Source organism: Dendrobates tinctorius, unplaced genomic scaffold (assembly GCF_039654945.1).
Source record: "Dendrobates tinctorius isolate UK_male_01 unplaced genomic scaffold, ASM3965494v1 ptg000022l, whole genome shotgun sequence".
Classification (NCBI taxonomy): Eukaryota; Metazoa; Chordata; class Amphibia; order Anura; family Dendrobatidae; genus Dendrobates; species Dendrobates tinctorius.
The window spans coordinates 118356969-118371998 of record NW_027361690.1 but is presented as its reverse complement, the minus strand read 5'-3'; the positions used below and the strand labels follow the sequence as shown (position 1 = coordinate 118371998).

At 47.1% G+C, this 15030-nt stretch overlaps 1 protein-coding gene across 1 annotated transcript in view; it reads left to right on the top strand.

Annotated features, from left to right (window-relative positions):
• Nucleotides 1–15030, top strand: part of GMCL1 (germ cell-less 1, spermatogenesis associated) — a 173534-nt gene that overhangs the window by 148581 nt on the left and 9923 nt on the right. Inside the window, exons 13-14 of the mRNA XM_073569094.1 lie at nucleotides 947–1092; nucleotides 13330–13417. Coding sequence (XP_073425195.1) covers nucleotides 947–1092; nucleotides 13330–13417 — 234 coding nt within the window. The remainder of the gene's footprint in view (nucleotides 1–946; nucleotides 1093–13329; nucleotides 13418–15030) is intronic.

Sequence of the window (15030 nt, the reverse complement as noted above, 5' to 3'; positions counted from 1 at the left end):
GGGGCATAGTCTATGGAGCAGCATATGGGGGCATAAACTATGGAGCAGCATGTGGGGGCATAATCTATGAAGCAGCATGTGGGGGCATAGTCTATGGATTCCACCCTCGGCTTATACACGAGTCAATACATTTTCCCAGTTTCTTGTAGCAAAATTAGGGGGTCGGCTTATACACTGGTCGGCTTATACACGAGTAAATACGGTATATTTTCCAATAAATACATTTATGTAAATAATAAAAAAAAGCAATAAAAATACACATTTGGTATCGCAGAGTCCGTAATGACCCGCTCTATAAAACTATCCTACTAGTTAACCCCTTCAGTGAACACCGTAAAAAATAAATAAAAACGAGGCAAAAAGCAATGCTTTATCATACCGCCGTACAAAAAGTGCAACAAAACGCAATCAAAAAGACGGATGTAAATAAAAATGGTACCGCTGAAAACGTCATCTTGTCCCGCAAAAGACAAGCCGCCATACAACTCCATCAGCAGAAAATTAAGGTATAGCTCTGACTAAAGCGATGCAAAAATATTTTTTTTCTATAAAATAGATTGTGTCAAAAAATTAAGTTTTGAAATTTAACATTTTTTTGCCTAATTTCCGTTTTTTTCATAAATAAACGCAAGTCATATCGAAGAAATTTTACCACTATCATAAAGTACAATATATCATGAAAAAACATCTCAGAATCACCAGGATCCGTTAAAGCGTTCCAGAGTTATTACCTCATAAGTTGACAGTGGTCAGAATTGTAAAAATTGGATTGGTCTTGAAGGTGAAAACATGTTCCTTCTCAAAGGGGTTAAAAAAAAATGGTCCTGGAGGTGTCGATTTCCTTTTAATATGACAAAATGTTTAGGTTATCACATCTGTCTTTGGGGTTCCGAACAAATTTTTCCACCTCGGATGTTCACGTTTCTAAATTTTTTTCTTTTTTCAGTATTGTTGGAGATGGACTGGATTTAACTTTGGTTTTGACTTGTTGGTCACATACACGAATCGCTACATAATTTTCAAGAGGAACACCTTAAATCAGCCGTGTAGTGGATCCGTCAGTCTACAGCTACAAAGGAACATTGCATTCAGGTATGATATGGCGCTTCTGCCCTCAGTACAGTCATGGCCAAAAGTTTTGAGAATGACACAAATATTATATTTTCACATGATCTGCTGCCCTCTGGTTTTTATGTGTGTTTGTCAGATGTTTTTATCACATACAGAAATATAATTACAATCATATTATGAGTAGCAAAAGGTTATATTGACAGAATGAGTTAATGCAGCAAGTCAATATTTGCAGTGTTGACCCTTCTTCTTCAGGACCTCAGCAATTCTCCCTGGCATGCTCTCAATCAACTTCTGGATCAAATCCTGACTGATAGCAGTCCATTCCTGCAAAATCAATGCTTTTATTTTGTCTGAATTTGAAGGTTTTTGTTTGTCCACCCGTCTCTTGATGATTGACCACAAGTTCTCAATGGGATTAAGATCTGGGGAGTTTCCAGGCCATGGTCCCAAAATCTCTGTTTTGTTCCCTGAGCCATTTAGTTATCACCTTTGCTTTATGGCAAGGTGCTCCATCATGTTGAAAAAGGCATTGTTGATCGCCAAACTGCTCTTGGACGGTTGGGAGAAGTTGCTCTTGGAGGACATTCTGGTACCATTCTTTATTCATGGCTGTGTTTTTAGGCAAGACTGAGAGAGAGCCCATTCCCTTGGCTGAGAAGCAACCCCACACATGAATGGTTTCAGGATGCTTGACAGTTGGCATGAGACAAGACTGGTGGTAGCGCTCACCTGGTCTTCTCCGAATAAGCCGTTTTCCAGATGTCCCAAACAATCGAAAAGGGGATTCATCAGAGAAAATGACTTTACCCCAGTCCTCAGCAGTCCACTCCCTGTACCTCTTGCAGAATATCAGTCTGTCCATGATGTTTTTCCTGGAGAGAAGTAGCTTCTTTGCTGCCCTCCTTGAGACCAGGCCTTGCTCCAAGAGTCTCCGCCTCACAGTGTGTGCAGATGCACTCACACCTGCCTGCTGCCATTCCTGAGCAAACTCTGCACTGCTGGTAGCCCGATCCCGCAGCTGAAACCCTTTTAAGAGACAGTCCTGGCGCTTGCTGGTCTTTCTTGGGCGCCCTGGAGCCTTTTTGGCAACAAGGGAACCTCTCTCCTTGAAGTTCTTGATGATGCGATAGATTGTTGACTGAGGTGCAATCTTTCTAGCTGCGATACTCTTCCTGTTAGGCCATTTTTGTGCAGTGCAATGATGACTGCACGTGTTTCTTTAGAGATAACCATGGTTAACAGAAGAGAAACAATGATGCCAAGCACCAGCCTCCTTTTAAAGTGTCCAGTGGTGTCATTCTTACTTAATCATGACAGATTGATCTCCAGCCCTGTCCTCATCAACACCCACACCTGTGTTAATGGAGCAATCACTGAAACGATGTTAGCTGGTCCTTTTAAGGCAGGGCTGCAATGATGTTGAAATGTGTTTTGGGGGATAAAGTTCATTTTCTAGGCAAATATTGACTTTGCAAGTAATTGCTGTTAAGCTGATCACTCTTTATAACATTCTGGAGTATATGCAAATTGCCATTAGAAAAAATGAAGCAGTAGACTTTGTAAAAATTATTTGTGTCATTCTCTAAACTTTTGGCCATGACTGTAGACGCAAGAAATAAAAAAACTTGTGTGTGTGCTGTCATAATTACAGATTACTACTAGAGACTGCTAGGACTTATTATGTTAAGTCTAGGCTTGTTAGTTATTTCGCATTGCAAAGTTTGTCCTTAGTCTCCATATTTAAAGAAAACCTAGTTGAGGATGGAGGCCAGGAATGAGGGGACTAGCTACACTAGTCACGGAGGTAGGTCCCTGTTGGCTTCAACCTGCCCTAGGCTCTGCTTCATGGCAGGTCTCCCTTTATGTGTGTATAGGGAAAGACCGGTTAGTCCAGCAGAATGGGGTGTAGAGAAGCCAGCAGGGCGCTACCTTCTTGACATGTCGCCTTAGTCGCCCCTTCCTTGACTTGCATCTTAAACTATGCCTTCTATGACATGCCACACCGTTTCAAAGCAGAACATAAACGTTTGGAATGCAGAAGCCGGTCTCCGATTCATGCGTCCCGTGGCTTAAGCAGCATGAATTAGGCTGGTTTCACATTTGAGGACTGAGGGCTGTGGACTTCCTCCGTGAAGCCCCGCCTCCTCCGGTTAGCTCCGCCTATTTCTGCAGGCGGCTTCCTGCGGTCTGCGTACCCTATCTTTAACATTGGGTATGCAGGTTGTGCTGCAGTATGCGGATGCCGCTGCACCCGTCGTCTTGACGGTGCGGCGACCCGCGTAGAACGCATCATGTTGTAGTTTTATGTGGACGCCGCATCGTCAAAACGACGCATGCGTCGGCATCCGCATACTGCGGCATGACCTGCGTACCCAATGTTAAAGATGGGGTACGCAGGCCGCAGGAAGCTGCATGCAGAAATAGGCGGAGCTAACTGGAGGGGGCGGGACTTCATGGAGGAAGTCCGCAGCCCTCCGTCCGCAAATGTGAAACTAGCCTTAATCAGTTATAATAGCTGCATTTTTGAGTCGTGACAGAGATCCTGGTGGTAATCATGATGATGATGGTTACTGTTGCAGATTTTAGCTTTCAGCAGAATTAACAGCTGTCAGATATTGTGGGGAAATTATTGTTTTACTTGGGACATACAGCAACCATTATCTGCATCATCACAACAATTGGGCTACATACAAGGAAACCTGGGCGGTCTCACAGTACAGGCAACAGATGAACTGCAAACATGCAAACATTAACAATCTAAAGGTTAACGCTGCATCATTTACTGCTTACTGAATGCAGTCTGGCAGCCAGGGGTGAACCTAACCTCTCTGTCGCCTGAGGCGAACTGCACAACGAGGCCCCCCCAGTAAATTTTTTAAATCTGTAGAAATTAATCTGGTTCATACAGATTTGTCTATCCTGTAAAAATTTGTACAATAGTGGATGTTTTAATTTAGAGAAAAGATGTCTGAACACAAGGATGTCAGCGCCATCATCGCACATACAAGAACCACACAGAAGAATCCAGAAGAGGGATCATTAATGGCAGTGGCAGGCCTGGCACAGCATACAGTACACCACATATCCCTACATACAGTATTATGGGCACCGCATAGTCCTCCATACAGTATTATGGGCACCGCATAGTCCTCCATACAGAATTATGGGCACCGCATAGTCCTCCATACAGAATTATGGGCACGGCATAGTCCTCCATACAGAATTATGGGCACCGCATAGTCCTCCATACAGTATTATGGGCACTGCATAGTCCTCCATACAGTATTATGGGCACTGCATAGTCCTCCATACAGAATTCTGGGCACCGCATAGTTCGCCATACAGTACTGTATTATGGGCACCGCATAGTCCTCCATACAGAATTATGGGCACCGCATAGTCCTCCATACAGAATTATGGGCACTGCATAGTCCTCCATACAGTATTATGGGCACCGCATAGTCCTCCATACAGTATTATGGGCACTGCATAGTCCTCCATACAGTATTATGGGCACTGCATAGTCCTCCATACAGAATTCTGGGCACCGCATAGTTCGCCATACAGTACTGTATTATGGGCACCGCATAGTCCTCCATACAGAATTATGGGCACCGCATAGTCCTCCATACAGAATTATGGGCACCGCATAGTCCTCCATACAGAATTATGGGCACTGCATAGTCCTCCATACAGAATTATGGGCACCGCATAGTCCTCCATACAGAATTATGGGCACCGCATAGTCCTCCATACAGAATTATGGGCATCGCATAGTCCTCCATACAGAATTATGGGCACCGCATAGTCCTCCATACAGAATTATGGGCACCGCATAGTCCTCCATACAGAATTATGGGCACCGCATAGTCCTCCATACAGAATTATGGGCACCGCACAGTCCTCCATACAGAATTATGGGCACCGCATAGTCCTCCATACAGTATTATGGGCACTGCATAGTCCTCCATACAGTATTATGGGCACTGCATAGTCCTCCATACAGTATTATGGGCACTGCATAGTCCTCCATACAGTATTATGGGCACTGCATAGTCCTCCATACAGTATTATGGGCACTGCATAGTCCTCCATACAGTATTATGGGCACTGCATAGTCCTCCATACAGTATTATGGGCACTGCATAGTCCTCCATACAGTATTATGGGCACTGCATAGTCCTCCATACAGTATTATGGGCACTGCATAGTCCTCCATACAGAATTATGGGCACTGCATAGTCCTCCATACAGAATTATGGGCACCGCATAGTTCGCCATACAGTACTGTATTATGGGCACCGCATAGTCCTCCATGCAGAATTATGGGCACCACGTAGTCCTCCATACTGGAAAATAGAGGGGGAAGCCAGCACTGCTTAAGGTTAGAACGCATAAATTGGAGTGCATATGCACATAATGTCTAGCTGTATTCAAAAATGAGATATTTAGCAAAAAAATTGATCAATTCAATTGAGCCACCCCGCCGCGCCAAGGCAATCTCATATGGGGGGTCCTACTCTATATATTTTTAATAAATGCTGTGCCATTACGGCCTCCTAAATACATTTAGAGCATGACCACATCAAGTGCAATCTGTACCTGAACATTACTGGATCGCTCCCATGAAGCCAGATGAAGCAAGTGCAGATGAAGGCCAACCAGGTCTGAACACAGACATGTCAGGAATGGCCTCCACACATTACCTGACCAGGAAACATAGATGAAGGGCGATGTTGGTCCAGACACAGGTGCACAATTAAATAAAGCTTGGGGCAGGGTGGGGCTGCCGTGTGTGTGCACAGCAGCCTAATCCATCACAATGAACACAGAAAAATTATGGCTGACATAACCAAGCGTGCACGGCAACAGTGGTGGTGAGCCACAAACCAACAACAAGAAAATAGAGGGGGAAGCCAGCACTGCTTAAGTTTAGAACGCATAAATTGGAGTGCATATGCACATAATGTCTAGCTGTATTCAAAAATGAGATATTTGGCAAAAAAATTGATCAATTCAATTGAGCCACCCCGCCGCGCCAAGTCCTCCATACAGAATTATGGGCACCGCATAGTCCTCCATACAGAATTATGGGCACCGCATAGTCCTCCATACAGAATTATGGGCACCGCATAGTCCTCCATACAGAATTATGGGCACCGCATAGTCCTCCATACAGAATTATGGGCACCGCATAGTCCTCCATACAGAATTATGGGCACCGCATAGTCCTCCATACAGAATTATGGGCACCGCATAGTCCTCCATACAGAATTATGGGCACCGCATAGTCCTCCATACAGAATTATGGGCACCGCATAGTCCTCCATACAGAATTATGGGCACCGCATAGTCCTCCATACAGAATTATGGGCACCGCATAGTCCTCCATACAGAATTTTGGGCACCGCATAGTCCTCCATACAGAATTATGGGCATCGCATAGTCCTCCATACAGAATTATGGGCACCGCATAGTCCTCCATACAGAATTATGGGCACCGCATAGTCCTCCATACAGAATTATGGGCACCGCATAGTCCTCCATACAGAATTATGGGCACCGCATAGTCCTCCATACAGAATTATGGGCACCGCATAGTCCTCCATACAGAATTATGGGCACCGCATAGTCCTCCATACAGTATTATGGGCACTGCATAGTCCTCCATACAGTATTATGGGCACTGCATAGTCCTCCATACAGAATTATGGGCACTGCATAGTCCTCCATACAGAATTATGGGCACTGCATAGTCCTCCATACAGAATTATGGGCACTGCATAGTCCTCCATACAGAATTATGGGCACCGCATAGTTCACCATACAGTACTGTATTATGGGCACCGCATAGTCCTCCATACAGAATTATGGGCACCGCATAGTCCTCCATACAGAATTATGGGCACCGCATAGTCCTCCATACAGAATTATGGGCATCGCATAGTCCTCCATACAGAATTATGGGCACCGCATAGTCCTCCATACAGAATTATGGGCACCGCATAGTCCTCCATACAGAATTATGGGCACCGCATAGTCCTCCATACAGTATTATGGGCACTGCATAGTCCTCCATACAGTATTATGGGCACCGCATAGTCCTCCATACAGTATTATGGGCACTGCATAGTCCTCCATACAGAATTATGGGCACTGCATAGTCCTCCATACAGAATTATGGGCACCGCATAGTTCGCCATACAGTACTGTATTATGGGCACTGCATAGTCCTCCATACAGTATTATGGGCACCGCATAGTCCTCCATGCAGAATTATGGGCATCGCATAGTCCTCCATACAGAATTATGGGCACCGCATAGTCCTCCATACAGAATTATGGGCACCGCATAGTCCTCCATACAGAATTATGGGCACCGCATAGTCCTCCATACAGTATTATGGGCACTGCATAGTCCTCCATACAGTATTATGGGCACCGCATAGTCCTCCATACAGTATTATGGGCACTGCATAGTCCTCCATACAGAATTATGGGCACCGCATAGTCCTCCATACAGAATTATGGGCACCGCATAGTTCGCCATACAGTACTGTATTATGGGCACTGCATAGTCCTCCATACAGAATTATGGGCACCGCATAGTCCTCCATACAGAATTATGGGCATCGCATAGTCCTCCATACAGAATTATGGGCACCGCATAGTCCTCCATACAGAATTATGGGCACCGCATAGTCCTCCATACAGAATTATGGGCACCGCATAGTCCTCCATACAGTATTATGGGCACTGCATAGTCCTCCATACAGTATTATGGGCACCGCATAGTCCTCCATACAGTATTATGGGCACTGCATAGTCCTCCATACAGAATTATGGGCACTGCATAGTCCTCCATACAGAATTATGGGCACCGCATAGTTCGCCATACAGTACTGTATTATGGGCACTGCATAGTCCTCCATACAGTATTATGGGCACCGCATAGTCCTCCATGCAGAATTAATGGCACCACATATCCCTCCATGCAGAATTATGGGCACCACGTAGTCCTCCATACTGCATTAATGGCACCACGTAGTCCTCCATATAGTATTTTTAGCACCACATAGTACTCCATACAGTATTATGGGCACCACACAGTGCTCCATACAGTATTATGGGCACCACATAGTCCTCCATACAGTGTTATGGGCACCACATAGCCCTCCATACAGTGTTATGGGCACCACATAGTCCTCCATACAGTATAATGGGCCCACATAATGCTCCAAACAGTATAATGGCTCCCATATATTGCTCCATATACTATCATGGGCCCCAAATATTACTTCAGTATAATGGGCCCTATATAATACTCCATACATAAAAAAAAAATCATCAGATACGTCTCCCTGTACCCCACTGCTCTGGTCTCCTCAGCGTATTCTGACCCTTTGCTCTGCTCGGCACAAAGGATGCGCTGTAGTGATGTAATTGTGCCCTCTGAGCTAAGACGTCACAGAGCTCAGACTCAGAGGGGGTATGATGGGAGGGGGAGCATCTGCGGATGGCTCCCTCACTCATCAATGTTTTCAACTGTGTCGGTGCTGGCACTGGAGCCCCAAGACTTACGAGCCCCATAGTATGCCATGTCCCCGACGGCGGGTGGTGATGTCAGCCTTGATACCAGCCAGGTGTGGGGCTGCTGCACAGGGTGACAGAAGGGAGGTGGGGGCTGCAGCACAGGGTGACAGGAGGCAGGTGTGGGGCTGCAGCACAGGGTGACAGGAGGCAGGTGTGGGGCTGCAGCACAGGGTGACAGGAGGCAGGTGTGGGGCTGCAGCACAGGGTGACAGGAGGCAGGTGTGGGGCTGCAGCACAGGGTGACAGGAGGCAGGTGTGGGGCTGCAGCACAAGGTGGCAGGAGGCAGGTGTGGGGCTGCAGCACAGGGTGACAGGAGGCAGGTGTGGGGCTGCAGCCCAGGGTCACAGGAGACAGGTGTGGGTCTGCAGCACAGGGTGACAGGAGGCAGGTGTGGGGCTGCAGCACAGGGTGACAGGAGGGAGGTGTGGGGCTGCAGCACAGGGTGACAGGAGGCAGGTGTGGGGCTGCAGCACAAGGTGACAGGAGGGAGGTGTGGGGCTGCAGCACAGGGTGACAGGAGGCAGGTGTGGGGCTGCAGCACAGGGTGACAGGAGGCAGGTGTGGGGCTGCAGCATAGGGTGACAGGAGGCAGGTGTGGGGCTGCAGCACAGGGTGACAGGAGGCAGGTGTGGGGCTGCAGCACAGGGTGACAGGAGGCAGGTGTGGGGCTGTAGCACAGGGTGACAGGAGGGAGGTGTGGGGCTGCAGCCCAGGGTGACAGGAGGCAGGTGTGGGGCTGCAGCCCAGGGTGACAGGAGGCAGGTGTGGGGCTGCAGCCCAGGGTGACAGGAGGCAGGTGTGGGGCTGCAGCACAGGGTGACAGGAGGCAGGTGTGGGGCTGCAGCACAGGGTGACAGGAGGCAGGTGTGGGGCTGCAGCACAGGGTGACAGGAGGCAGGTGTGGGGCTGCAGCACAGGGTGACAGGAGGGAGGTGTGGGGCTGCAGCACAGGGTGACAGGAGGCAGGTGTGGGGCTGCAGCACAGGGTGACAGGAGGCAGGTGTGGGGCTGCAGCATAGGGTGACAGGAGGCAGGTGTGGGGCTGCAGCACAGGGTGACAGGAAGGAGGTGTGGGGCTGCAGCACAGGGTGACAGGAGGCAGGTGTGGGGCTGTAGCACAGGGTGACAGGAGGCAGGTGTGGGGCTGCAGCACAGGGTGACAGGAGGCAGGTGTGGGGCTGCAGCACAGGGTGACAGGAGGGAGGTGTGGGGCTGCAGCACAGGGTGACAGGAGGCAGGTGTGGGGCTGCAGCACAGGGTGACAGGAGGCAGGTGTGGGGCTGCAGCACAGGGTGACAGGAGGGAGGTGTGGGGCTGCAGCACAGGGTGACAGGAGGCAGGTGTGGGGCTGCAGCACAGGGTGACAGGAGGCAGGTGTGGGGCTGCAGCCCAGGGTCACAGGAGGCAGGTGTGGGGCTGCAGCACAGGGTGACAGGAGGCAGGTGTGGGGCTGCAGCACAGGGTGACAGGAGGCAGGTGTGGGGCTGCAGCACAGGGTGACAGGAGGCAGGTGTGGGGCTGCAGCACAGGGTGACAGGAGGGAGGTGTGGCATGGTACTCCCTCATATAATAAAAGATAGCACCCCTTATATAATATACATGATACTCCTTCATATAAAAGATAAATGCTATGCCTCCTTTCTATAGTAGTCTTCCCATTATAATAAGTACAGGCTCGTCTCCGCAATAGAACACATCTAAGCTCCTCTTCTGTAGTTCAGGCTATCCTCCCACATCACATGTATAGATGACCCCTCTTAATCTAACAGTAGAGGATGGTCTCCTCAGTAGGACAGGTGAGGTATAATCGTGGATGACATGGAGATGTGACCCCTCTGCCGGCCAGGCTCAGGTCGATGTGAAGACTTTGTGGCTCTGGACGATCAACAGGTGAAATCTCCGGAGGTTCTCCTCTGGCTGCAGTGACATAAGTTTGTACATCCCCCACCCTCTATACTCAGTGCAGCATCTGATCAATATTTCATGCCTTATATTCCTGCGTGCTGTAATTAGGAATTGATATCTCCTGCGATCTATTAATGGTGCAGTCACTCCTCAGTCTGCTGCCACTGACTACGACTCCCAACATCTCCTGACGGCTTCTTCAGGCTGTAGTTCTCCAACTGTGGCAGAACTACTGTAAACTCAACCCCGACAGCTCGTAGACGTGCATGCTGGGAGTTATAGTTCCACAAAATTTCAATTTCACATTTTACAATGTTCTGTGGCTCCCATATAAAGAGTTTGTCAGAGGCAGCAGGGAAAGAAACCTGTAAACCAGGAATGAAGGAAGTCATTGATGAAATCCTCATCATTGAGATATTTCATTTTCTGCAACTGAAGAGAGAACTGGCTACAGGCTGTCAGCAGGGGGCTCAGCTGGGGGGCTACATAGCCACAGACCACACTGCTCACTGTGTGATACTGGGGAAGGGGAGATCAGGACTCCAAAAAAAGCATACCTACATTCCTAGTACTAGTTAGCACTGAGAGACTACAACTCCCATGATGTCCCAAAACAGTATGACCTGTACACCAAAATAGTGAAACTTATAATCCTAAAACTGAAGTGAGACTACAACTCTCAGCATGCCCTGACAGCCCGTACCTTAAATTCAGTCCATAGTCAACAGTCTATAACTGGTTATGGTAAGACTACAACTCTCAGCATGCACTAATAGCCTCTGCTAGTTTACAATAAAGCCTGTAGCCTGGTTTTCAGGAGCATGTTGCACGCTATATGTTGTAAGGCCATGTGCACACGTAGTTGGAAGTGCTGCGGATATTTCTGCGTGGATTTGGAAAAATGCGCAGGTCAAAAGACCTGCGGTTTAGCCCTGCAGTTTCACACCTCACAATGGAGAAGGTAGGAAACCGCAGCGGATTCCGCACAAAGAATTGACATGCTGTGGATTGTAACCCTCGGAAAAATCCGCAGCATGCGCACAGCGTTTTTTGTTTTACCATTGAAAACAGTGGTACTGTACAGCGCAGCAGAAACTGCTGCGGACCCGCAGAGCCTGAAACGCTGCAGATCCGCAGCAGAATCCGCACAGTGTGCACATGGCCTAAGACTTTTTACCCTCAGCATTTCCTGACGCCTGGTATATGGAGTAGTGCATATTGTGCAGCTCTGCGCACAGCCTGGCGGCGTATGGTCAGGGGCTGCTGAGCCACAACCTAAAGAGTGCTGGCTGCTGTGGGACTACTACTCCTAGCAGGTGCAAAACAACCACATCCTGAACGGACATCAAGAATGTATGACAAATGTTTATATCCTAAAAATCAATTTAGTAACCAATATGAAGACAATAATATAGAACGCTAGCTGCTTTCTATTTGTTTACAATTATGTGCAATACTTTAATAATAATAATAACCATGAGCATTTTTTTATATGAGTTTTTATACCACCTAGCGTTATATTTAATTATTTTATCTGATTGACTGTGTCCATTCCCAACCAGTTCTGATTTGATCTTTGAGCACTCATAATATGCATTGTCTTAATATTGGTTAATAAATTGATTTTTATGATATAAACATTTGTCATACATTCTTGATATCCGTTCAGGATATGGTTGTTTTGATGTTTATGTGGAATGTGACCCTCTGGTGAGGTCAAGGGCTAATAAGTTTAAATACATGTATAAACAGGGCTGCTCCAGAATGAATACATTATGCAGATGTAGCAGAGCTGAGTTTGTCACGTTGCTCTTTGGGGGATGTTAAGTTTCTACATTATGGTAAGGTCAGAATAAGGTCCATTACTCCAGACTGGCAGAGAAATCCCAGGAATCTGCAATCACACACAACAATGGCACTGACACAACACTGCTCTGCTTCCCATTATCCATTGTACTGTCTGTAAATTAAGCAGTACATGATGCCCAGGGAAATTAATGGTCTTAACTGTACAGCACTATCAAAGTATTTGTGGCAGCTACCTGACTGAGTGCTGCTCAGACATTCCTCCAGACTTTCTGCTGGACTTCTTCCCTCCTCCTCAGCATGACTCACCCTCACAGCGATGACCCCCGCAGCAGGAAGGCTGAGGTGGGTGGGCGAGCCATGGGCGGGGCAACCCCAGACTTACTCAAAAGAAAAAAAAAAACCTTGCTCATTGGCACGATATCTGACTTGATGCCGCCTGAGCTGATGCTTCAAATTGCCCCATTATAGATGTGGCCCTGCTGACAGCATAAGCCTGCAGCTGTTGTATACTCCAAAAGTTACTGAGACTTCTGACTAACGCTTTCCTGGTTTGGTATAAAGACCCACATGCACATTAGATTACCATTGACTATTTTCGTCAATACAGACTGATCGTATTTGTGAAACAGGGAGGCCTCCTTAGTTGAGAGTTCTCCTGTATGGAGGAGCCGAACAAACAGGCAGTCCCTTCATGTGTTGTGGCTGTTGAACAGCCGCTAGACATGCAGCCGCAGGGACCCTAACATATTTTTCGAGCATGTCGAAGACACTTTTAGCATATGAGCATGCTCAGATAACACCTTATCAGAACACATTCTCTTATCACTTATGGAGAGCTGTGGAGCATTGAGAGCCACAGACTGTTATATGCTGGGTGAAGGACCCACATTACGTTTTTGTTTTTTTTACTTTAGTCTTGCTTAATGTGAACATCCATTGTATTCACAGGTTACGCTTGGTGTCCTTTGATACAAATGGTAAAGTAATTTGCAGTCGGACTAGTGGCTATCAGATCCTCAGCCTTGAGAAAGATCAGGTACGTGTTACGTTCATTGGGTTGCGTTAAATAATCCAGAGCGCCTGTTGTGTTTTCTAAGGAGGTCAGGCTATAAATAAGTGTGGAGGAGAATCTGGCTGGCGTTAATGAGATCACCGGGGAAGGGAGATGGACAGTGACTACAGAAGAGTTGTTAGTAGGACTGGAAATAGCATTTTCTTTGCAAAGACCATCTCCGCTCACAGTCCCGGTGTGTTTATTACCACTTCATTTAGTCAGTACTAAGCAGTCACTTGTGCGTCTGTGACATATCTTGTTAGTGCAGATTGTTGTTTTTTTTTTTTTTTTTTTTAAGTGGGGATTGCATTTAAGTAAGTGAGACTATATAATTGCTTTCATAGTGACATCTGTTTCTGCTACGCTGCAAGTAATAATAACCATTACTTTTTTCCTTTCATTATTTCCTTGTTTACAAGTTCTGCTCAAGGGCTTCTGACGTAATGCTGGTTTATACTGGCCGATGGCAGCCATTAAACTCCTGCCAATCGGCTTGCTGATTGGCTGTCATTTAATAGCCTGTTTTAGATAAGCCAGCCACACATCTGATGCACACAGAGCAATCGGTAATGGATCGTTTTGTGCGCATAGGCTGCCATTGTTCTCAACAGCTCATGCCCTCTTTATACAAGACGATTTGCTGCCAACAGTGATGGTATTTAAGCAAGTTTAAAAAAAAAAGTTTCCCCTAAGGCCTGTTTCACACATCAGTTTTTCACCATCAGTCAAAATCCGCCGTTTTGAAAATAAAAAAAAACGGATCTGCCATTTTGGTTGGCGGATCCGTTTTTTTTTCCCATTGAGTTGCATTACCGGCGGATCTTGACGGATGGCCATCCGTTGGATTCGTTTTCTTGCTGATCCGCCAAAATTTTGGCGTCCGCCAACATGCCTGGACGGACCATGCAACGTTTTTTCGGCCGTCTGGATCCGCTTTTTACATTGCGCATGCCCGGAGGATTTGCCTCGGCCGCAAATTTAACCCTAAACCCTGTTCTGGTGGCAGAAAAAATCTCTCCCTCTCCTTTAAAATTCTTCCTTCAACGGATCCGTTAAAACAACGGTCCGGTGCCAAACGTTGTGGTCAGTTGAGAGGAACAGAGGCCGCTATCTGCAGACCGGATATAACTTCAAGAGAAATGTGCTGTCTTCCAGGTGCAAAAATTAAAGATGTGTCTGACAGGATATCAGGACTCTTCAGACCTACAGATGACTACCCATTCCTGCTACTACATGTGGGGACAAATGACACCGCAAGAAACGACCTGGAAACCATCTGCAGAGACTTTGAAGACTTAGGCAAGAAAGTGAAAGAACTGGGAGCGCAGGTGGTCTTCTCTTCCATCCTCCCAGTGGATGGCCATGGAACAAGGAGGTGGAATAAGATTCTGCAGGTGAACAACTGGCTACGTCGATGGTGCCGTCAGCAACGATTTGGATTTCTGGATCACGGAGTGAACTACTTATACGATGGACTACTTGCTAGAGATGGGGTGCACCTTATGAAGACTGGAAAGCATGTATTTGGAAGTCGCCTTGCTACACTTGTAAGGAGAGCTTTAAACTAGAACAACATGGGAAGGGAAGCAAAAGAC